General features: G+C 34.6%; 1 protein-coding gene across 1 annotated transcript; it reads right to left on the reverse strand.

The window, feature by feature from the left end:
* Positions 1-7,516: 7,516 nt before the first annotated feature.
* Positions 7,517-9,799, reverse strand: LOC149138566 (peroxidase P7-like). Its single transcript, XM_089450177.1, has 4 exons — positions 9,554-9,799; positions 8,413-8,604; positions 8,137-8,302; positions 7,517-8,003 (listed from the first exon to the last, which is right to left on the reverse strand). Exons 1-4 carry the CDS (start codon positions 9,773-9,775, stop codon positions 7,612-7,614), a joined length of 972 nt encoding a protein of 323 aa, XP_089306303.1. The 5' UTR covers positions 9,776-9,799; the 3' UTR covers positions 7,517-7,611.
* Positions 9,800-26,322: the final 16,523 nt, after the last annotated feature.

A 26,322-nucleotide genomic window follows, 5' to 3' on the forward strand; every position in this document is an offset into this window, starting at 1 on the left:
TATTAAAACTATTTAGTTTTTTGGAGACAATGTAATTGACAAATCTGTTTGAAAATGAATGGTTATATATCAAAACATTCCTGGTTTAACTCTGGGGAAATTAGAGTATCAAAAGATATGGACTAGTTTGCAACCAAAAACCGCGATTTTGGATGAAACCATGATAAATTAGAGTTTTGAAACAAATCTGGTCCAGACCCTATAGAAACGTCGAAGCACATTTGTTACAAAAATCCGAATGAACGGAACCGATATTAGGATTAATTGCAATGTAAATGACATATGAGGTTTGGTGTATTACGTTATTGGGATTTTGGCATGACAATACATTTAAGAACTCTGATAGTTTATATGCCTCTAGTTCAACATTCCAATATACACCTTATATGTTTTATTATATGGTTTGTATGTATATATGTAATAAGTTTTGGGTTAATATTTTCAAAGGAATTTCAAGGTTAAAAAATCTAATTAAGTCATATTAATTCACATTAAAGTCTTTCACTCCAGGACTATGTGATTGGTTGATTAAAAAAAATAGAGTCAAAGATTTATTACATCAAAAGTTTAAAACATAGTTTAATCAAAATCATTTTTTTTATATAAGGGAATCGAAAACCAAAGGCAAAAGCAAGAGCCCTCATTTATAATGGTGATAATAGTAAAGAGTCTAAATAAGAGTGTTGTGTTTTTTACCACAATAATCTCACCAAAAATAACTTAGTTTCTCCTTCTGTAATTTTTACTCCCGCTCGCACAATCACTCTATATACACATAATCCTATAGATTTGTTACTCTCATTAATATCTTTCAAAGTTTCTAATTTTATGATAATTTACTTCTCACCAAAAATGACTTCTTGAAATTCAGTGGGATTCGACTCAATGTAATAGAAATCAAGTAACATTGAACATGTGTTTCTTTTCACAGATTTTGTGAATCTTTTCCCCCTTACATAATTAGAGTTTTTAATGAAATCAACTAACATTGAACATGTGTTTCCTTTCACAGATTTTGTGAATCTTTTCCGCCTTACATAATTAAAATTTTTAGTAACATTTATTTTGTGGTGTTAATAACATTTTATTAAAATTATTAATTATAAATATTATATTTTTATTAAATAATAAAATAGAAATATGTATGTGTGGAGTAGATAGTTTTATTTGTGGTAATTTTCACAATGTTTATCAACACTAAATTTAATTTTTTAAATTTAATTTTTTTAATATTTTTAAATTCAAAAAATAATTACAAAATTTAATAAATGTTAATCATTATTTTAAGAGAAATATGATTTTGTTGTGATTTGTATGTATAAGAGCCTTCAAACAAATCGGGTCGGTGAGATTTTTGGCAGGACAATACGTTTAAACACTGTGATAGTTGATATGAAATGACACGTGGCTTTTGGATGGGAGTCGAACAACATCATAAGTTTTGGCTACTATAACAAATGAACCCAGAAACAAAATGTTGACTGAAATGGTGTTGAGATGCACTATAAAATTTAATGAACGAAAACCTTTTCCAAGAGATAAAGATTTTTGTTTCAAAAATCAACAATCCAGTGGAAACAATTAAGTTGAACTAAAATTTAATCTTAACCAAATATTATATCAAGCCAAAAAAAATCAAAAACTAAAACAAAACATTTAAACTCTTCCATTATAGAGCAGAACAGAGATATTATTTTGCCCAATTGTCGAATACTGTCATTACATACCTTTATCCGTCTTCCGAGGGATATAAAAATACTTTTCCAAAATTGCCTGCCATGTCCATCTACGCTGATAAATCGCGTCAAGGGGAAATAAACAAACTTATAAATTTGTAACATGAAAGAGTCATTTTAAAGATAATCAATGAATAAAAAGACATAATAAAATTGGTCAAACATATACTACAAAATACTGTAAAATGGATAAAAAAATGGGTACCTTCACCGAATTGACTTAAATTTTACTAATATAAGAAATAAAAAATAAGAAAGCAATCAATAACTAATAAAGAGAAAGACTTAAAAACTAATAAGGACGTGTAATATTAAAAATCTTTTAATTTTAAAAAATTTAAAAATAAATTTTAATTACATTGAATATATATATATATATATATATGAAATTCTATGCAATATGCTTGCGAGGAAAAATCACAAGAATGACCATCGCCTGCACTTCGAGAAAATGACCAGCCTAGCCTGTGAGGAAAAAAACACAAGAATGACCAGCGCCTACACTTAAAGAAGATGACCAATTATGCATAAATCCAATAGTTTTATGAGCGAAATCTTCGGGGATCCTTAGTACTAATGAAAGCATTTAGAATATCAAAAACCATAAATTCACTGCATTTCACCATTAATTGACAGAAAGCACATCCACGTGGCCTTTGACAAACGTCATCTTTAACGAACATTTTTATTGGAAAAATCACATTGTTGTTCTACCAAAACTAACGATCTCCTCTGTCTCTCGAGCCGATTAATTTTATCAAAACATATTTTATATAAAATCGCATCCTCCGTTCACTGCAACTTTTCGAATGAAACCTTCGCTTAGATTTGCCGATCTCTAATTGTGAATGTCTTACTGTACATGTCAGCTTTACTCGAGATTTTTTTCGGAAAAATAAGATGGTTGTCCTAGAAAAATTTGTGATCTCGTCTATTTGCGAATCCATTTTATTTTATCAAAACATCTTTAACATAATATCGCATCCCGCACTTGATTGCAACTTTTGGAATGAAACCCCCACTTGCATCCACCGATCTCTTATTGCGACATGCCAATATCCCTTGCCTCCTTTCAACTCTTTCTGACCGTCGTGCTAGCCCCCAAATCGAAGTCCTCTCTATTGGGCATTTCCATCGAAGGTGTAACCTTCATGGATGACATGTCAATTTGCCAATCGCAGATCACCTTCTGTGTTTGGCCCTTGGTCCTATAGCTATTCATGTGACCGCAGTCTAGCCCTTGTATCAAAACCCTTCAATCGTAGGTTTTGTTTCGATGCACAATACACCTCAACCTCTGATCTTTGATCTCCCATACAAGACACCATTGTTGCCACGTATCTGCCCCCCGTCGCCTTGTGAGTAATGCCACGTGTTACCCCTTTTTGGCCCACTGTGAGCCTTGAAATTGATGAATCCAGCTACCACGTATCAACCGTGTTGGCACGCTGTTGCCACATGGCGCTTATCGGATCCAATGTTTTTCTTCCAAGCGTCCCTTTGGGAGGAGAAAGAAATTGTCCCAACTTCTTCCACACACAAATCCTTTGTTAATTTGTTATTGCCCATCCTAACACATTGACACCAACGGCCCATTTCCCGTGATTTCACTCTGCCTAGTATCGCATATTTGTTACGTCTGGCATATTAAAACCTCCTATACCTAATAAACTTTCTTTTTTACTTAAATACGGATATCACATATTTGTGATGTTTGTCATATTAAAACCTCCGATATTAAAACCTTCCATACCTAATAAAATTTCTTTTTTACTTAAATACGGATGAACTCACATTGTCCTATCAGCACTGTTGTGCGCGCCTTTTAGTGCAAATACTAATTTATTCCTTTCCGTATTGGTGTTGGAGAAGGCGAGTGGACCAAAAAAGCCTTGCATACGAAACCTTGGAATAAAAAACTTTTCAATTTAGGAATTATTATGTCATTATTTTTAAACTATATGATTGCTACTATGCTCAACTAATCTCTTAATTTCCTTAAGAGTGTTAATCATCACGATGATAACCTAATCATCTTCTTCTTTGAAGACAGTCTATGAATATTTGTTGCAAAATATAAAATAATAAGATTTATTTGAATATTATTAGAATTATATTTGTGCGGAGTTTTTACTCCGCGGATGTAGGATATATTTAATTCCTTCGTGTATTGGTGTGGGAGAAGGCCTGTAAACCAAAAAATTCGTATATTTGTAGGGGAGAAAGCGTGTAAACCAAAAAATACGAAGGCTTGAATAACAAAGCATTTCAATCTATGAATTATTATATTAGTATTATTAAACATTATTAAACTATGTGATTGCTATTGTGCTCAACTAATCTCTTAACATTTTCTTGTAACGAGTGTTACTAATCACAATGAGCATTTTCTTCTTCTTATTTGGCACAATCTTTAATTAATTAAATAATTATAACGGTAGAGAAACACCTCTTAATCACTGTAAGTCTTATTTATTTATATTTTTTTAGTCAATCAAAATTTCCATTACTTCTTTTCTGTTTTTTTTTGTCAACATTTCATTTGCACTCTTGCCTTTGGACTTTTAATCATAATGATCACCAAAGGAGATACTCTTGCCTTCGACTTTTAATCATAATGATCACCAAAGGAGATATTCTAGGATGTGAATAAATTGGTTTTCATGATCATTTGTTAGAATAAAAAACTATCAATGTTCTTTATTGAACAAATTTTAAAGCTAGGCTTAATATTTTTTTATTTTTTTAAGATATTCTTAAAATATTTTCGCAACTATTGTTTTGTTTTCCCATCTTTTTCCATCTTCATGATCAATGATCATTTTTTTAGGAAGATTTTTTTAGGGTGCTATTATTTTTTATAGTTTATAAAAACAAGAATAACAAAATACTTAATTACAGTTAACTACTTTATATTTTTTAATTTATATTTATATTAATTAGAGTTAATGGAAGGAATGTATTGTTTCAATAAATTTTTCTAGATTATCGCAGTTCCAATGTAGTCATTTAGAAAGTTGTTATTTTCCAACTTAAAAGAGAGTTTGAGCTACATAGACATCATTATCTTTGAGGTTGTTATGATTATCTAGCCTATCAATCCCATTTCCATAAAATTGGACTCTATTATGTGTTATTTGTGGTGTGGGCTTCAATTAATAAAATATCCAATTTGTCTATCTCTATGTTATATTTGTTTTTCCATTTTGGTATCAAAGTTTAAGGGCCTAAGATTTGAGGGGATTTGGCCTAGTCACCTTACGTGTGAGAGATAGATTTTTAGGAGAGATCTGGGTTTTTTTGTGATATCTCTCATGAACTTTTGATCCAAGCTAGATTGAGAGTGATAGATCCAATGTGAGGAATTTACCTAAATTGCTCAAGATTTATTAAGAGTAAGAGAGGTGCTAGTATCATCTATTCAAAGGTGTGGCTTCTATACTCTATTGTATGTTGTTGGGAGAGGAGATAAGCTCCACTTAAAGGCTTTATTTCTATCTTTGGTTTTAATGCATGCCTTTCATTTCCTTTGAGAAAGGATAATAGTGATATGTGACTCTTACCTAATTAAGATAGTAAAAATGTGTAAGAGGACATAGAATATAATGTGCCCTTCGCTTGTAAAGAAGGGCCTTTACCTCTATGGTGTAGTATAGTATCAATTATAGTTTGCTATTGTTTTGAATTTGCCAAGACGGGTTGAAACGTTTGAAGATTTGGTACTTTAATAGTTGTTGCCATTATGTACTAATGAGATTTTCATGAAACTTGTATACCAATTCTGTAATTTGTATACTCATTTTGTACAGTCTAGACTTTCTAAGCTTTTTTGCATGCACCATTTTATTCGTTGGAGATGGGTTAGGTTGTCTTGCATGTGTCATTGGTTCCTTTCGAGGTCATTCAGGAAGGAAGTAAGTGGATTTCAATCATCATGCTTTTCCTTTATGAGTTTCCCCATTAACATGTTTTGTTTCCTGTGTATGGTAAGCATTTCACTTAATAAGTCAAACTCCAATACAAAGTGCTTGTCTTGGTGTGTCAGCCACTCCAAGCAATGATTCACTTCATGCATGTTGTGTGAACTTGGTGTTTGGGTGGTTGTTGGCTCTGCTTGAGCTGAAACCTCCATAAGACATCGAATAGACTTCCCCCTTTCTCCAATGGCCCTATGGGTGCGACAATGCTGACATGGCATGCTAAAACTGATTGGATACCAATGATAATTGAGGTTACAAAATTTACTAGAGAGAGAGCCCAAAATGAAATTTTCCATGTTCCAAGGAAAGAGCAAGAACCTCGGTCCCAGGGAATGAACCAATGTTACAAGCCCCCAATCCACCAATGGGAATAAAACACGAATAAAATCCCCCCTCCTTGTAGGCGTGTACTCAATCGTTGGAAGGGATATCAAAAACAGAAAGTGTCAAAGGCTAGTGAACTCAGATCATGGTCGTAACCCCTGAGTGTGAACCACATACTAACCCTAAAAACAACTTGCAGTAAACTAGACAGATCAGAAAGACCAACATTGAGAAAGAGACATAAGACTGAGGGAATTAACTAGTGTCGCAAGTCCCTTATCAATGGTGTGACCATAATGAGAATAACAACTCCCCTCCTCTTAGGTGTGTACTTGACCAGATTAAGATCCTAGGCATAACCCCAAAAAGAAAATTGCCCAAAAACTAAACTAACCTCAAACCGGTCCAAAAAACAAATTTGCAAAATTCTAAATTGACCACAAAGACCAACATCCAAGGTAAAGTACAATAGGCAACCTACCTTGAAGGTGAACTAGTGTACCACAATAATGAAGATTAAAAACGAGGCTAACCAATGAGTTTGAATTACCTCCTAAACTAGTTGAATTCGAAGAGCTCTGCTGCAAGCCACCACTGGTTCGAGAATAACGTGTCCCTCTCTCCCTGCACTCAATAACTCGTTGGATGTTAAGGTTTGTCCAACACCTAGATCCCAAACTTTACGAGTAGGCCCTCTCTATCCATTGTTTCACATGAAAGACAGGAAATGTGGTAGGAAATGTCCATCCCAGAACTTTAATACCATACTTACGAGGCCTCCATGTGGGCAACTTTCCACCTCCCATTGCATGAGACCCGAACATCAACGAGCAACCATAGAAGAAATCACAAGACATTGAGTGTCTTCCTTCATGAGATAAGAGGTATTACCACACATTTGATGCATGAGGGAGCATCCAAGGCCACGCCTCCTTTATGGGCCTTGGGATTTGGTGAGGTGGTTAATGCCCCTAACCACACTAATGCTTTGATCATCCACCACATGGAAATTCAATCATATTTTATACTACTAAGTGTTAAATTAAATATACATAACAATATTTAATTACAACACATTTTATTAATTCAAATTAATATATTTTAATAAAAAATAGACTTCATATATTACCAAATTATTTTGAAAGTGAATATTGTAATTATTGTTATTAATATTTTATAATGTTTAGTATTATTAGCCCACATTGATAGAGTAGACATGATATGGAGGTACTTATTAGTGTAAAGGTCACCGGTTATTGGAAGAAGTCCAGACATAATAATGGCTACTGAGACCTAGGTTTTCTGAAAACTTCACCTCATTATCGTTGTGAAGTTTCGGGAAAAGGCAACCTCTTCAAAGTAAAATATCCACTGGATCTAAATTCTCAACTCCGTGCCCGTCTGGAAAGCTTCAATACATCAAAATGATTTTAATTTTTGTAAAGGTATGCATGCATTTATTCATGTCAAGCTCCATCAGCATATGGTATCCATGGACTGAAATCAGTCGAATCGTTACTTTTACAAATTAAGTGATGATAATTCGACAGTTCTTTCGACAGTCATGATAATTAGTTTGGCTTCCTGCAGTTCTTTCGGATCTGTCCGCTGGTGCCGGTAAGAGGTTTGATATTTCCCATCTTAACCATGGCCGCAGCAAAATCCGAGAAGAAGTTGTTCTGGTTGGAGGCGTACGTAGTCACCTGTGAATCAGTGGAACCTCCGTTAAAGAGTTCCTGGTCGGAGTGGAGAAGTCCTTTTTGGCTTTTCAGGTCGCTGTAATAGTTTTTGTCAAAGACAGTGGGAGTCATATAATCCAATGGCGACAGGTTGCTGTCTCCCGAGCCTGTGGTACTCGGACACTTTGAACCCAATGAAGTGGCGTACGCACTGTCTATGTTGGTGTCGTTGTAAATATGGGCTCTGAAATTCTTGCATTGCGCCTGCCCAATGGTATGACCACCTGCAGATTGAATATAACATATCAATTCAAAACCACCAATGATGAATGAATATTCTTGGACCAATAGCCATTAATTATTGATGGTTATTATCAGCAAAGTTTTCTCTGGTAGAAATAATAATACTATCATTACCAGAAAGTGCAACCATTTCCTTTGCGGAGAGTCCCTGCGCTTGGAATAGTGAGATGAGGTTGCTCAGACTGGAAGTGGGAGGTGGAATATTACTGTTTGCACCGCTTTTGCTAGCTGTTGTCGAGTCTCGCCTTCCCAACATTACTTTCCATGAAGGCCCGCCTAACTGGCCATTGATTATTTGACAAGATATATCAATCATTATATCATATGATTTTGTAGGTATTCAAACAGGAATGTAAGAAAAGCTGAACAAGGTTAATGGGGCTGGCTTACTTCAACAACAGAATCACGAGCAGCAATGGCGAGAATGTCTGCACAGGAAACGACTCCGCTGCAAGCTTTCTCGACATTGGTCTTAACGGTATCTATCACGTCGAATCCCCTCGCAGAATTGGCATTGGGATTAGCTGTCTTCTCTCCAGTAATGGTCGAAGAATCGTCCAACAGAACGGACCCATCGCAACCCTGCATATGAATAAAACCCGCCAAAGCAGAACTTATCAATGATATCATTTTTTTTAATATCCAACTTTTACAGGCACAGCAAACTTATCAATAATATCTCACTTGCTTCAGGCCTGGAATTTGACATTCCACATAACGTTTTTTTTTTCCTTTCTAAATTTATTTGACGGATAAGGAAAATTGTGAAAGGTCAAAAAGATTGGAAAAAAAAATGAAACAATAAATTTGACATTTAAGTTTCTAGTTGTAGCATTAATTTATTTTATTGAAACAATAAATTTGACAATTAAGTAATGAAATAATAAATTTGACATTTAAGTTTCCCGTTGTAGCATTTATTTTTTATTAAAACAATAAATTTGATATTTAGGTATTGAAGTTTCTGGTTTTAGTATCTAGTTTTTATCACTATCCCTGGATCAATTGGTTGGAAACGAAATTTCCAGACATAAAAGAATATTGAAAAAAATTAAATAATAATTATATTTTTTTAAGTCGAAAATAATTAGCATATATTTCATAATTTTTTTTAAGATGTTTAGTGTTATTGAATTTAGGCTTCTATAATCTATATTAATATTAAATTCTTATTTTAAGTTTTCAAAAATTTATAGACAACTGCATTAATATTTATTGAAAAAATTGAATTTTATAAACAATATTTTAGTGTTTGGTGTTATAGAGCTACATTAATTATCTCTCTTTTTCTTTTTATATAATTATCTTTAAAGCTATCTTTCAATTGTTAAATACAATTTACATATAACACCACATAAAAATTGATGCTAGCTAATATACATAAAACTTCAAGTGATAAGTGATGGACATGAAACAAACAACGGTCATCAAATTTCTACTTTGCCAACTTGATAAATTTGAAATTCAAACCGTGGTGACCTCTAAACAAAAATATCGCCATTAATGACCGTTCACAGTCCGTTCAACTTACATTCACGAAGCAGTCGTGAAAGTGCAGGCGGAGCAAAGACGCACCCATCCGTTTCTCGTTAGCGACCGCTTGCTTCACCGCGGCCTTCACTACCGACAGTGCCGTCGGGCAAGATTTGTCGTAAAACGTGGAGCTCAGCTGCCCATTCACAGTATCAGTAATAGAACACACAACAAATACAATTACAGCTATACAGCCGAAACTCTTCCTTAGGTAAGCCATTTTTTCATATAAAGCCAAAAGACAACTTTATTTGGCAGTATTGCAGAATGGTTTCGGAAGATCTGTGATGGGAAATTTATAAGGGAAGATGTACATAGATGAGGAGAAAATTCAACTCAGGAAGGAGGACTCGGTCCAATATAAACAACGGGGTTGTTGATTGATTTGCTGTAGCGTAGGTGTCAGAAAAGCATGGCTGCTTTTCAGAGGAGTTGTTTTTTTTGCGATTTTTTGAAGATTCCGGTATTTGAATCCTGGAGAAGAAATTGAGGTGAAATTTTGATTTGTGTTATTTAAACTCTTTTTTTAACTGCATATTTGGATTCAGCACACTAAAAACCCCTATGACACTTTGATTGTGCAAATTACCCATGAAGATTGTGATTTCCATAAATTGCCGCTGGATTTTAGAAAATTTGACCGGAAAAAGCCACCAGAAAAGCTTCGTACTAAAAACTACACCCTTTTCATAAAGTACTTTGAGCAATTATTAAATGGCGTTGAGGGCAAGGGCTAACCAGCCTGTCATAAGGCATTAAATGCCCAGGTACATGCATGTTCTATAACAAAATATAACGCGCAAGCTGTAGCTACATAAATTAAAAATAAAGGCGGTGTGTTATTTTGTTATAGAGCATGCATGTATCCAGGCATTTAATGCATTATGACAGACTGATTAGCCCTTGCCATCAACAGAGGTTGACAAATTTATGAGACGCCCGAAAATTGTCACAGTAAAAGTTTTTGAATCTTCTCATCATGGAAATAGATTTAATATTATTAAAAAAATTTAGAAAACCTAAAATCTTATATCTTAAATCTGCACAATAAATTTATTTTAAATATCTTAAAACCCTAATTTATCAAAATCTGACTAAAATTTTTATTATCTTCAGAACAAATTTGAATCCTCTTTAGACTCCGCAGAAGCTTCGTTAGACTCCGCGAATATTAAACTGCACCGACCGCGATTAACTGTGGATGTTGGATAACGCGAGGACTGAGCCTTTGTCTGTATCTTTGCGCCAGCCGACACAGCTCAAATTTCCACGAGCACCCGGCCACGCACCAAGCCCTAACTCAGAAGCTTCGTTGTGTTGAATTCAAAGGAGCCGTCAGTTGTGTTGAATTTAAAGGAGCCGTAGCAAGAGCTAACGAGCTGTACTTAGTCGCAAGTTTGTTAGCCATATAATACGCACGGTGACTTTCTGAACACTCCATCCTATGAATGTCGGCCCTTTAGTTTGTAATTTGCATTAATCACAGACGATGTGAAGTTTCTTCTGTAAGTACTTAGTCGCAAGTTTGTTAGCCATATAACAGGCACGGTGACTTTCTGAACACTCCATCCTATGAATGTCGGCCCTTTAGTTGGTAATTTGCATTAATCACGGACGATGTGAAGTTTCTTCTGTAAGTTTTTCTATCAAACTTTACATTTATTCGCATTAATCACGGACGATGTGAAGTTTCTTCTGTAAGTTTTTCTATCAAACTTTACATTTATCTGTTGACTTTGTAGCATGGATAACTGAAAGCGAGTGAATTTTCTGGGAGTCATCTTTATTATTTTGTCAGGGAGAGTAGATAAACTTTATGTTGCTGGAGTTTTAGTCAAAGCCACCGTTTCGATATTATTTTTATGAGAGCGTGAACCAAACATGAGAAGTGCAGGTTTTAATTTTAATTAGAAGTATATATGTTTATGTAGTGTTTTTAGAATGAAAAAATTACACTTTAATTGAAAACGGTATATTATTTTTATATTTTATTTTTAATTTAATTTATTTTTATTAAATAAATTAAATTTTTAAAATTAGATAAAGAGTAGAAAATATCACATTATGATAATATTAAATAAATAATATAATCAAAACTTAAAATATATATTAACAAATTTTATAAATTATATTAATTATTTTCAAAATGAAATATACATTATATTCCCAAAACAATATTGCATGTGAGCGTTTTTTCTTATCATATTCCATGTATATCAAATTATACAAATTTAATAACTCAAATTATACAAGTATAACAACTTAAGTTATTGAGGAGAATGTATTTAATATCCAAATAGTCGAAATAAAAGACTCCCATTATGCGACTCATGCACTTTTGTTATTTTTTATTTTTTGCTAAATATTTTATGTGTAATTAGTGGAAATAGAAAGCTTCAATTTGTCAAAATGTTACATTTCTCTATTTAATAGAATGAAAATTTGCAGGAGCTCCGTGGATCTATAATTTAGAGTAACAAGACAGGATCTACAAAAAACATAGGAATAAAAGAGAACCTAATCAAACTGTAAATGGAATTGAACCAATATTTGCAAGGCAGATGGAAAGTGAAATACAGAGCAATGCCAATATGGTACTTGTCCATCATTACATTTATAGAGTCTTAGGTAGTCCACCAAGGTTTCAATTTATATGTCATAGGACCCACTTGGATTCCATGAGTTCTAAAGAGAAATCACAACGTCTCGATTTTGATTTTCTTTTGAGGTGGATAGTGATCCATCACTCACGTTGAGGTTTCTGTGTTAAGCCATCCACAATGGTTTCATTCTAGTTGTGGTCTACTCTGGCATATGGAATAGGTTTCAATGGAAAGATAGTTGGTGCAATTCATTCGTTGATTCATATTTCATAGGTGATGTCAATGGAGTGAAATCAAAATGAACCATCAACCAGGGTTCCATTAACAACATTTTCTATCCAACTCGGATGACATGAGTTTCAAAGACATGAGATCGAGTGCCAACTCTAGGTCGTAGTTTCTTGGGGTTTATTTAAAAAAAGTTGAAATATGTATGAATGAATAAATGAGGTCGGAGCTAAGAGACAAAGCACCAACCGTAATTTGGAATTCCCATCGCGACTAAACTTGTAATTGAAAATTGGTTGACGAATATTGCCCTAAATCTGCAGGACTTATGGACTACATTGAGGCTCGCTATCACATTGGAAAATGAACTCGGGTCAGGATCCACCCAGACGTTCAAGTGAAGCTGAGGACCCGCTTTCAAATCTTTGATCAAGAATTTCCCAATAGACACCTACCTGTTGTGGAACGCAACCAACCTCTCGTGGGCTCCCTTTTGGTCCCTAGGAACCGAGGATTTATGCAACACCTTTCCCAAGTTCATTCCATAGTATGAACCCTAGTGGCTCGTGTAAACCATAATCTCCACGTGCAGACTTGAAACTGTTGGAATTTGACAACTAATTGTAAATATGAGTAAAATAGTATTTACTCCCAAGTTGGTTTTATAATGGAAATTATTATGTAACCGAAGGGCCTCCTATAAAATAATGAATGCTCGAACTGTTGTAATGAGGAGAATTATTATTAGTTTAATAGAAACTCCAATCCCTTGCCCCGTGGATGTTTCCTTGACACCTTGTTAAGGTTTTACCACGTAAAAATTGTGTTTTACTTATGTAATTTTATTGTTGGTTTCATTTAGTTATTCCATTTCTTTCCTGCTTTATCAACTGCTTCAACTAACAGTTGGTATCGGAGCCAATGGTCGAAGAGGCACACACACAGTGTATCTGCCATTGAAACCTGTTGAAAAAGATGAGCCATTGCCTTAGCCATCGAGTGTTGGAGCATAGCAGTCCTATGCGAAGTTGGAGCGTGGCAGTTCTGTGCGAAGTTGGAGTGTAGCCATCCAGTGTTGGAACCCCAGTTTTTTTTTAATGTCTGTTGAAAAATTGAAAATACTGCGCAACATTCATCACAACTAGTTGCCACTGAAACTGGAATCGCACACTAGTTTTTTTTTTTTTTTTTTTTGAGGAACCGCTGAGTTTTTTTCTAAAATCGTTGGCTTGTTCAAAAACCTATATAGAACTACGTGAAGAGACTCCTGCTGCGTGAAGAGGGCTGTCCAGAACTGCGTGAAGACGTCACTCCTACTGCATGAAGAGGGTTGCTGTTGGGGAAGAGAGAGAGTTGTTGGTTGAGCCCATGCCCACGCCCACACCCACCACTTGACAGAGCAGTTGTGTTGAAGAGTGTCACTGTTTCAGGAAGAGGGTTGCCGATTGCTCGCTGCTAGGGAGCATAACATGGATACTCCAACACTGCAGCAAGGGAACTGTAAGCCTTCCCTTTCAGATTTGGAGACAGACTTCTTCTTGGCCACCTGACAACTCAAGTATCTCGGCAGCAAGACATTCCAGCACTGCAGCAAGGGAATTGCAAGCAAATCTGGGTATTTGTGAAAAAAAAATATTTTTTAAAAACAAATATTTTCAGATTTGTTCAGAAAAGTAGGGATATTTTTTCAGAAACTGTATAGGCTTTTTCCATATTTTTTTATTAAATTTGAAAAAAAAAGAGGCCAAAAGAATTATGGTGTAGGTTTTCTGTTTTCTATTTAGTTTAAACCCTAGGTAAAGAAAAAAAAAAACAGAAACCCTAGGAGGTGAAAGAAAGAAAAATAGAAACCCTAGGAGGAAGGGTAGTAAGAAGAAAGTGGCCAAGATGTCGAATGCAAATTTCGAGGTGGAGAAATTCACTAGCAAGAATAAATTTTCTCTTTGGAAATTGAAAGTTAGGGATTTGCTGGTGCAAAAAGGTTGCACAAAGCTCTGGACGGGGCAAATAAGAAACTTGCTAGCATGATAGATTCAGATTGGGAGGACTTGGATGCCTGAGCTCTTAGTACCATTAGGTTATGCCTGGCGGATGAAGTTCTCTTCAACATTGTTGAAGAGAGTACAGCATCAGGCTTATGGGAAAAATTGGAAAAACTATATATGAAAAAATCGTTAACCAATATAATTTATTTAAAAAGACAATTATACAGTGTTTCGATGAAGGAGGGTGCAAAAGTTGCAAAACATTTAAATGTTTTTAATACACTTATATGTCAATTATCATATATGGAAGTTAAAATTCAGGAAGAAGACAAAGCTATAACCTTTTTGTGTTCTCTGCCCGAGTCGTGGGACCACTTCGTAACTTCAATCAGTTTGAGCACTGTTGATTCTTTGAAATTTGAATCAGTTGTGGGAGCTCTCTTGTCTGAAGAAGTATGAAGGAAATCTAGTACTGAAACAGCTACACCAGAAGCCATGATAGCCAGAGGATGGTCAAAGGAAAGAGGAGAAAAAACAAGGGGGTCTTCCAAATCAAAATCAAAGGGAAAAAAGTGTAAGCTAAAATGTTGGCATTGCAATAAAATTTGACACCTTAAGAAATACTGTTGGAAACGAAAAGAGTCTGATAACCCGAAGAAGGAAGAAAATCAGGTTGATTCAGGTATGATAGATGAAGTTTTATCTGCTGAAGAATTATGTATGATAGATGAAACTTTACCTGTATGTAATGTCTCTCAGGATTTTGAAAGTTGGCTATTAGACTCTGGTGCTTCTCATCACATGTGTCCACACAGAAATTGGTTTACTTCATATGAAGATGTAAATGGTAGTTCTGTGTTTATGGGTAATAATGTATCATGTTAGACTGTTGGGATGGGAAATATCAGGATTAAAATGTATGATAACACAATTAGAACATTAACTAGTGTTAGACATATACCTGAATTGAAGAAAATTTTGATTTCTTTGGGAGTTTTGGATTCAGATGGTTATAAGTTTACAGGTCAGAATGGAGTGTTGAAAGTCTCTAAAGGTGCCCTAGTTGTTATGAAAGTAGAAAAGGTCAGAAATCTTTACAGACTCAAAGGAAGTACTTAGGTTAGTGAAGCAGCGATTGTGTCAGAGAAAGAAGAAGAAGGTACTTTCCTATGGCATTAATGATTGGGTCACATGAGTGAGAAAGGTCTTCAGGTACTAATGAAACCTAAATCACTTCCTGATTTGAAATCCTTGAAGTTGGATTTCTGTAAACATTGTGTGTATGGAAAACAGTGTAAACAAAGATTTAAAATTGGAAGTCATAATAGTAAAGAAATTTTAGACTATATTCATTCTGATCTATGGGGACCATATCCTGTTGTATCATATGGAGGTGCTCTATATTTTTTTAATGTTTATTGATGATTTCTCCTGTAAATTTTGGGTCTTTATGCTGAAAAAGAAAGTTGATGTATTCAATGTCTTTAAACAATTTAAAGCAATGGTAGAAAAAAGAACATGCAAATCAATTAAATGTTTAAGAACTGACAATGGTGGTGAATTTACTTCAATAGAATTTGAACAATACTGTAAGGATTAAGGAATTGTTAGACATAAAACTATTGTTTATACTCCTCAGCAAAATGGTGTTACTGAACGTATGAATCAGACTCTTATGGAAAGAGCGAGAAGCATGATCAACAACACTAACCTGCAAAAGTAGTTGTGGGCAGAAGCGATATCAACTTCTTGTTAATTAGTTAATAACTCACCTTCAGCAATAATTAATTGTAAAATTTTTGAAGAATTTTTGTCAGGTCAGTCTTGTGATTATTCACATTGAAGGATATTTGGTTGTGACGCTTATGCTCTTATTCATAAAAATCAGCGTTCAAAATTAGATCCAAAATCAAAATGTTATGTCTTTGTTGGGTATGACTATGTGGTGAAAGGGTACAGGTTGTGGGATCCTACAACATGGAAGATAGTCATTAGTAGAGATGTAACATTTGATGAATCTTCTCTTTTAAAATAAAATGTTGAAAGAATTGAATAGGAACATGTATCGCCAAATCAACAAATTCAGTTGGAGGCTAGACCTTTCTGTGAAAGTCAATCGAAAGAAGGGACTTCTGGATGAAAAGGTATTGAAGATACAAAGGAAGTTGTTGAATTTTCTGAACCAGCTCAACAACCAATCACTCTAAGAAGGTCTACAAGGGAAAGAAAAACTCCCAAAAGGTATGAAGATTCTGCTTCATCTTTTGCTTTGATTACTGAAGATGGGAACCTTCTTGTTATCAGGGAGTAGTAGATGATACATATAGCGAAAAATGGAAAACGACTATAGAAGAAGAAATGGATTCCTTAGCCAAGAACAATACCTGGTATCTTGTAGAACTCCCTGAAGGGAGAAGTGTTGTTGGATGCAAATGGGTCTTCAAACTAAAACGAAAAGTTGATGGAAGTATTGAAAGGTATAAGGCAAGACTGGTAGCAAAAGGGTATTCTTAGGTTGAAGGTGTCGACTTTCATGAGATTTTTTCACCAGTTGTAAAACTTGTTTCTATTCATACTGTGTTGGCACTAATTGCATTACTTAACCTTGAGTTAGAACAGTTAGATGTTAAAACAACTTTTCTACATGGTGATTTGGATGAAGAGTTATATATGGAACAACCATAAGGTTTTGTACAAGGTCGCAGCAGAAGATTAGTTTCCAAGCACAGGAAATCATTGTATGGTCTGAGGCAATCTCCCAGGCAATGGTACAAGAAGTTTGATTCCTTCATGGTGAGCCAGAACTTTATTAGAAGTGAGTATGATCATTGTGTATACTTCAAGAGTTTCAGTGGCATATTCATTATCTTAGTTTTGTATGTTGACGATATGCTTATTGCAAGCAAAAGCATGGAAGAGATCAATAAGTTAAAGGCTCAGCTCTCTAGGACGTTTGATATGAAGGATCTTGGAGCAGCAAAACATATCTTGGGCATGGAGATACACAAAGAAAGGAAAAACGATGAGCTTTGGTTATCATAGCAGAAGTATGTGGAAAGAGTACTTGAAAAGTTCTGTATGAACAATGTGAACCTGTTAATGTTCCATTAGCTTCCCATTTTAAGCTTTCTTAAGTTTTGAGTCCTAGAACTGATGATGAAAAGCAGTATATGTCTCATGTATCATATGAAAATGTTGTAGGAAACTTAATGTATGCGATGGTATCTACAAGACCTGACATTTCACATGAAGTTGGAGTTGTCAGCAGGTTCATGGCAAATCCAGGTGAAGAACATTGGCGAGTAGTGAAATGGGTGCTTCGATCTCTAAGAGGCACAAGTGACCATTGCATCATCTTTAATGGTAGTGAAGGATCAATCTGCGGATATGTAGATGCTGATTTTGCAGGTGATTTGGACAAAAGGAGATCTACTACAGGTTATGTCTTTACTCTTGCAGGTGGAACAATTAGTTGGATGTCAAAGCTTCAAGAAACAGTTGCGTTGTCCACTACCGAAGCAGAATATATAGATGCTTCAGATGCCAGTAATAAAGCAATCTGGTTAAAGTGTTTACTTGATGAGATTAGAAGGGTGCAGGAGAAAGTGAATGTACTATGTGATAGTCAGAGTGCTATTCACTTGGCTACAAATCCAACTTATCATAGGAAGACCAAGCACATTGATGTAAGGTATCATTTTCTAAGACATGTGATCGATGGCGGAAAAGTAGCTCTCAAGAAGGTCCATACACGAGAGAATTGTGTAGACATATTCACGAAGCCAGTTACAGTAGAGAAGCTGCGATGGTGTTTAGCTTCTCTTGGCTTGCAGAAGAGATGATGAATGGGCATGGACAAGAAATTAGGAAAAATTGTTGTCAAGGTGGAGTTTGTTAGAATTTGACAACTAATTGTAAATATGAGTAAAATAGTATTTACTGCCAAGTTGGTTTTATAATGAAAACTGTTATGTAACGGAAGAACCTCCTATAAAATGATGAATGCCCAAACTGTTGTAATGAGGAGAATTATTATTGGTTTAATAGAAACTCCAATCACTTGCCCCATGGATGTTTCCTTGACACCCTCTCAAGGTTTTACCACGTAAATATTGTGTTTTACTTATGTAATTTTATTGTTGGTTTCATTCAATTGTTCCTTTTCTTTCTTGCTTTATCAACTACTTCAACTAACATAAACCTTAAGCCAAGAATTCTTGGAAAGCTTCACTAACTCGGAATGCTCCAGGTGGAAGCTAGACACCAAGTTGTGTATATTTGGGGTAGGAATGCTAACATAAATGAGAGGAACTACTACTATCTTGTTCAAGAATTTATCGAATTTAATCTCACAAAAAGAAGGAAATATTGAAGAATGAATGCCTTCTCTGGTGGGTTTGGAGGCCATGAGCATTCTCAACTCCAAACCTCTTGCCAAAACCTCACAAAAGGGAACAAATCCATTTGTACCAAAAAATAATAATCTCACAGCATCATAAGGTCAAATCGTGTTGGACACACATTGTCTTAAGGCTTCACGGAATTCACTCTCGTAAAAATCTATGATTATTTTCGCCCACATATAAAGATGTTGGAATAGTTTTTTAGGCCGACTTATCCGAGTGACCAGCCTTGTGTGGTTTTTACATAAACCGGAGGAAAAGTACCATCTCAACAATAAATTTGTACACCAACACAACCAAATGTAAATGCAAATTCAGAGTGCCTACAAATTGTGCCCATCTAATACCAAATCACCTCACACATTAATATATTATTGTCCTTCCTCTTCCTCTTCCTCTTCCTCTTCCTCTTCCTCTTCCTCCAAGTAAATATCAATTATCATAAACCAAATATTCATAATATATTTTGCCCTCACCTCTATATTGAAACATATATGCCACTCCGACATGTTCATTCAATTAAATCCCTTACCCATCACCATAACATTCCATAATCCGTTGTATAAAGAATATGATAGAAACTTTTGAATTAACGTAAAGGAGCACTTTGGACTCTATACGTTGCTAAAATGATTTCAGAAACGAGAACAAGGAGACCGAGGGATATCCAAAAATTTATACAACCTTTTACCGAGCATTTTTGTATATTATTTAAATAAAAGAAAAACCAAAGATAACAATAATTAACATTTTTACGCCTAATTTTAACTTCGAACTTCTAAAACGTCTTAGAGCCCTCTTGAAGGACTATAATGTGTTTAATCTTGACCTTGTTCATGACCTCCAATATTTAAAATCTCTTAGATTCAATGGGGTGGGGGTTTTGACTTTACATTTTTTTCTTTTTCTTCTTGGTTGAAGTTCACCAAGAATGAAATATTTTTCGTTTCAATTATTAATGCGGAGTAAAAGTGAAAAAACATATCAAATTATTTAATTTATTGTGGCAAGAGAATTTAGGTTTTATTATTGAATTTTTGAATGCATGTACGGTAAAAGAGAGTTAAAAGACAGTAAAAGGATTATAAATTTCAAAATTGGGTTGTAATAAATTTTTTGATTAATTAACCAATTATAAAATAAATAAATAAATTTTAAAATAATTTAAAAAATAATAATTATTATAAAATTATAAAATGTTAAATAAAATATTTAATTAAGATATAAATTAATAAAAAGTTTAAAATAAATAATTTGTTAGGTATCTACTAAAATAAATATAGTAAAATAATTAGTAAATAATATATCATAAAATACACGATATAAATTCAACATTTATTAAATTTTTGGTTGATTTGTTACAAATTTTGCATCATAGGTTGCAAGTTGTGGATTTGCAGCTTAAAGTAGCTCATTTTGGATAGAGATGTTTGTGTTTTTCTTTCTATATGGATGAAAAACTCATAGACTATTTGGAGGACCCTCTCGACGAGGTCTATATATGGGCCCTCTCTCCATAGAAAAATGCCTTTGAAAACATTTTGAATGGCCCTATGACATTGAATTAACCTTCTACCATGCTTTGTTCGGTGACATTGCAATCATTTGGCAAGGAAAATCCATAATAGATCATGATTATGGTTGAAAATACATGCTTCAATTATGTCTTCCCTCAAACCTCCCCCCCAGGATGGGTGCTCCTTCTAAATATTTTATTCCATAAATCGTTCACATTGTGGCTCATATAGAGTTTTGCATGGAATTCACTTTCACTATGGTCCCCCTTAGAGGTGTCAATTATTACTAGTGACACAACAAATATTTATATTTTTGTCTTGGACCGTACTTGTCCTGCATTTAACCTAGTTTCCCATCATTGTGGTTTTTTCAATGATTTTTTAACTGTCAAGATGCTGCCAAGATGTGGGATCCTTTCTTCACAACCACATCCTCACTATTTAGCGACCAACATACTAAGTTAGTAGCAAAAAATGTATCAAATGCAAGGTGGACAAGCCCAGTTTCATGATGGGGAAGGAGATACATGTTAATGATATTTCAAAATGGAGGACATAATAGTTGTGGCAAGATTTACAAGTCGGTGACTGACTATCGTAGTTATGAGATCATGGACAGGCATGTAGTTTATCCCTATGCTTCGATATTCACAAAGGTGTCTGAGCATGGCCAAAGAGTGGATGGAGTGGATGATGAAAACGAAGGAATATGCACATATAATTCAATAGTAAAGATGAAAATGAGGCTCTCAAGTTCTTTATGTAAAGAAGTGGATGACATATTTTAATACATATAATTAAAAGTTAATGATGGTGCCAAATTGGGTTCATCTCTCGTGGCTTCCTCTTATCTTTTGGTTAAGATATTTTTTTTGTAAAGGAAATATCCTAGGTTTGTTCTATGAGGAAGACATACAATTTCTCTAGACTAAATATATGGGGATGACTCACATACTGATAGATCTAAATCTAGCATCAAGGTTACAAGACACCATCTCATTCCATGGAGGCCACATCTCCCATCTACATACCATGGACTACAAAGAAATTATGTTTAAGTGTGGTCGTTGTTAGAAATATGGGCCTCTTAGTAGCGATTCCTCTCTCCGGAAGACGAGCAGAATGTTGGTGAAAAAAAATTCTTCCTATTACTTCCATTCTTGATCATTTGGTTCAATGTTTCAGGGGAAATAATAGTGAAGTCATACTCCTCATTGAGCCTTTAGTTTCAAGACTTCCAAACTATTTACAAAAGGAATGAGACATAGTGGCTCTTTTGTATTCCACAAAATCGACTCCATCCTATTTGTTTCAAGCACAGACAATAATTAAGGTCTAAAAAATAAAGGTATGGTTTATTTATCCCCTTGTTTTCCTTTGATTACTATTTTTGTGTTCATTTTTTCTTCAAGTTCTCCCACAATTTTCTTAGCTTCCATTTTGGGTTTATATTTCTTGATATCCCCCACTCTTATATATGTTGGATGTGCCCTCCCACCTTCACCCCTTATGTTCCCCTACCTTCCCTCATGTTTCTCTCGTACTCACATTTCCATGGGCCCCATCTACATTTCCTACATGTTATAATCTTCACATTTTCATTCCTCCTCCCACATTTTCTCCTCTCGAATCTTCAATTCTCCTCCTTCTAGGTGAACCTAATGGTCTAGGATCACATGAAAATGATTCCCCATTAATCACAAGATGTGATAGAAAATATATATTAGTTAAATCAAAGAGGAAAGCCTCTTCATATTTCATATCGGGGGGACCAAAAGTTCATCTATGGGGCCTCTAGAGTACCAAACCCCTCTAAGGTTATATGATGAGAATTCTCTCTCTTAACTATGTGTGGCTAGCTAACCCCAAGAAAACATTAGCTCTCATAAGTCTCATTGACTGAATTATCCTCATATGCTTATGCTCCAGGAAACAATTCTCGAAGGTATTAAATCCATCCATATACTAAAACGTCTCTTTCCTACATGGAATTTTCATCATATCGATGTGAAATGGAAATCGAGTGGCTCAATCAAAGGTTGAGATGACTGGGCCATACTTTGTAATGACACATGAGCTCAAAACTCTTGTTTGTCCTCATATTTTCACCTCTAAGAGATGGATTTCTTTTTCCACTGCCTAAATATCTACAGTCCATATTATGAGTGGAATTTCTTTTGGAAAAAAAAATTGACCTCCCTTGCATCTCTTTGGGATCTATTATCCTTGGAGGAGATTTAAATGTCACATTAGGGATCCTCTTCCCATATAGATCCTATATCATATTATCTTTAGCAAAAGCTAGACTCTGCAAGGCCAATAGATGTATTTCCTCAAAATATTATTCAGACATGGACTAATAAGAGATATGGTGAGGTTTGAATCATAAAAAGGTTAGATAAATTTCTCATTTTTGATAATATGTTGGATCTATACTATATAATTAAATAATGGGTCTCATCTAGAGCCCACTCTCAACATTTCCCAATACTCTTCAATGTGGAATTGTTTCCCTTGAATCCCTTAGGGCCTTTAAAATAAATCCACACTGGCATGAAGAACAATCACTCTTGGATGAAATTAAAAAATGATAGTGTCTCTTCGAATAAACATTTAGAGAATCTCCTCCAATATAATTCTAATAAAACCTCAAAGTCACAAAATAGTTCATCTCAATTTGTGATAAAAGTAGAAATGAAATGTATAACAACACTTTATTAGAAATGGAGAAGCGACTTCAAGATCTAATTAGAAATCTAGATCCATTCTCCTTTTCATGATCTATAAAATAAACAATAATATCTTTGGAAAATAAAAGGGTATCCATCCTTGTCAATAAAGAAAAATAATAGAGGTTTAAAATCTAGACTCTCTAGCCTTAAGCCAGAAATAAAAAAAAGAATGTATTTCCACTAATTTGTGAACTTCAAAAAGGATTCAAACCAAATTTGGGAAATATCCAAGCCAAACGAACATAAATTCTACTCTTTTAATGGAATAGTTGAGGAGGAGTGTAATCATTTCAAAAATATTTTCAAAAGGGAACATCGTGCAAGAATTAACAAAATCCTTGACATTACACATCTCTTCTCAAGTTTCATTGATGAGGAAGGAAACCAATCTCTGGTGGCCAAAGTCTCAAGCGTTGAAATGGAAAAGGTTTTTCTTAGCTTTAAGAAGAAAAAACATCTAGGGTCATATGAATTATTGATTGAGTTCTATTTTCACTGTTATGACTTCATTAGAATACACCTCGGATTTATTGAATACTCCAAGATACATTTAAAAATATTGGTCCATTTTAACTCCACCTTGCTCTAATACTCAAAACAAATAATCCAACCTCACTTGATAGTTTTTGCCTAATCTCTCTATCTGTCTCTACAACACTATCTATAAAATTATTTCCAACATTATTGCACGAAGACCTTGACATGTCTTATATGATCATATCCCCCTAGAAGATTTTGGTTTTATTAAAAGGAAACATATCCAAAAAGTCATAGGCCTTACACAACAAAGCCATCAAACCATACATACGAAAAGGAAAAAACATATAATTTATAAGGTTGATCAATCAAAATATTCTGATAAAGTATGTTGGTTATACATCAAACTTATCCTTGTGCACCTAAAGTTTGTAGACTTGATATATAGTTGCATCAGCTTGACATCCTTAGTTACTCTCATAAATGGATTTCCATCCCATTTTTTTCTCCTAAAAGAGTCTTAGGAAGGGATGTTGCATTTCTCCCTTACTCATACTATGGGTATTTGAAGGATTGAGAGGGGCTATTCATATGCAAAATGAAGAGATATGCTTGTAGGAATAAAATCATTCAAGCCTTCTCCTCTCCCTTACTATTTGTAGATGATATTCCAATCTTCATGAATGGAATTTTAGCAATTTTTCTTTCATTAAAGATATTCTGGAACTATTATCATCTACATTAGGAATTTAAATAATTAAGGAAAAATCTTCTCTTATAGGGCTATGGTAAAATCTCTAGAGATTTTGTGAAGCACTTTTAAATACCTAGTTCCAATTTAAAGCCAAATAACTACACAAAAATTGACTCGTCTTGGATTTTGGCTAAAATAGAATTGAGGATACGAACTTGGTACAATAGGTGGAATTATCGAGCAAGAAGGATTGTGTTATGTAAATATTTTTTTTGAGGATACCAATATTCTCAGCTTCACTATCTTGGATCCCAATTGAAATTATTCATCACATTAAAATATCACTCTTAGGTTTCTATGGGAAAGGAAATTTGAAATAATACCTTTTTTATTGGCATATTAGTCTTCCATTACAGTTCCAAAAATTATGGGAGGACAAAGGGTAAAAAATTTCATATGTTTCTCTAAAAAATTGGACGGAAATAATGTAATAGATCTAACCTGCAAATATAATGAAATGATGCAATATACCCAATAAATGTAAATAAACTCAAGATAATTACAAACACAAATATATAAATGATTCTCTTTGTTAATCAAACCCTTGAGGTATGGAAACACCATACAATCACTCCTTAAGGAAGGAGAACACTCCACAAGCCATATGCTAGCCAATACAATATTCCTTGACATCTCTCAATGGGGAGTCTCTAGCCTCTATATAGGCCTCATACATACAATACCATGGGACATTAATATGGTTCTCTCAATACCATATATCTAATACAATGAGATTATTACATTATTCCTAACTACTTGTGGTCCCTTACATGATGCGGGTTAACCAATTTATTTATTAACTATTGCCCATCCCATTATTACATTATTCCCTTGGGTACCTCCCTCTATACCCCATACCATCCCCCTAGGTATACTACATTCCACCCCCCTTAAACATGTTTCGTCCCCAAAACATAAGAAGAACACACATAATAATATCTACTCAAAAGAGCAGTCCACTGGTACCATGCATGTGCATCTAGCCATCCAAGAGAAAGGTGAACCCTCGATCTAGCTCGTGCCTCGCTCGCTTGAGATTGAATTTGATATTGGTGGTGCCTCTACGTTGATGTTTTGTGGTTGGATATTCACACCTCTCTATCTGTCGTGCGGGGTTTTTGTCCTTGTTGCTAAATCGTTGCCATCATGTTCGTTGTTTTCTTGCTGTGTGATGCGGGTGGTGATATGCTGAAGTTTTATCCAATGGTGTTTCTTTCTTTAATGCATCACCTAATGGAGCCTGATGGGTATCTGGTACATGTTGTGGCGTCTGCACTTGTTACTTATCTTCCAGTATTACTTCAACCACAGACTCCTCATATGATGTATTAGTACCTGTAAATTTTTGTGCTTCAGCATCCTTGGACTCTACCTGTTTATTGATGGAAATATCCTATAATGTAATTTTATTCTTTTTATACTAGAGCTTCAGGAACTTATTCTGCACATTAATATTGATAGTACCAATAGATTCCATCCAAGTGTATCCCAAAACAACATCCACATTATCCATACCTGAAGCATAAAAATCAGAATGCAATACATACTTATCCATAGAAATCTTCAAATATTTATAAACTTGAACATCCTCATTATCAACCTATGTGTTTTCCATGTGTTTTGTTGGAACTTGCAATTTTTTTGCCAAATCAAAATTTATAAGATTTTTCTTGCAAGTAGAATTTAAAGACACAATGATCTTCTCCTTCTGAATACATCCTGTTAGGATATTCTGACACATAGGAAATAGTTAAGTACAACTTGGTCTAGTATAGAGTTAGGTAAAGTGTGTTTCTTTACTATGTACATTTTGTAACTTACAATCCGACAGTCACGATATGTAGTGATCCGACGGTTCATTCTCTCCTCGGTATTATCGACACTTGATCCGTGGCTTAACACCCGATTGGTCCATGATCTCTATTTAAAGAGCATGGAGGGTCATTTGTAGGGTAATCCGTCTATGAGAGAAGCATATGTAAATTTTCATTCTTTTATTAATAAATTTCCTAAAGTGGCCGCGTTGGCTCAGGCCGTGGACTGTTTCCCTCTTTGAGGGTTTTAAGCA

This window comes from Pinus tabuliformis, chromosome X (genome assembly GCF_031772625.1).
Source record: "Pinus tabuliformis cultivar Carrire ecotype Pingquan chromosome X, CPIR1, whole genome shotgun sequence".
NCBI classification, from domain to species: Eukaryota; Viridiplantae; Streptophyta; class Pinopsida; order Pinales; family Pinaceae; genus Pinus; species Pinus tabuliformis.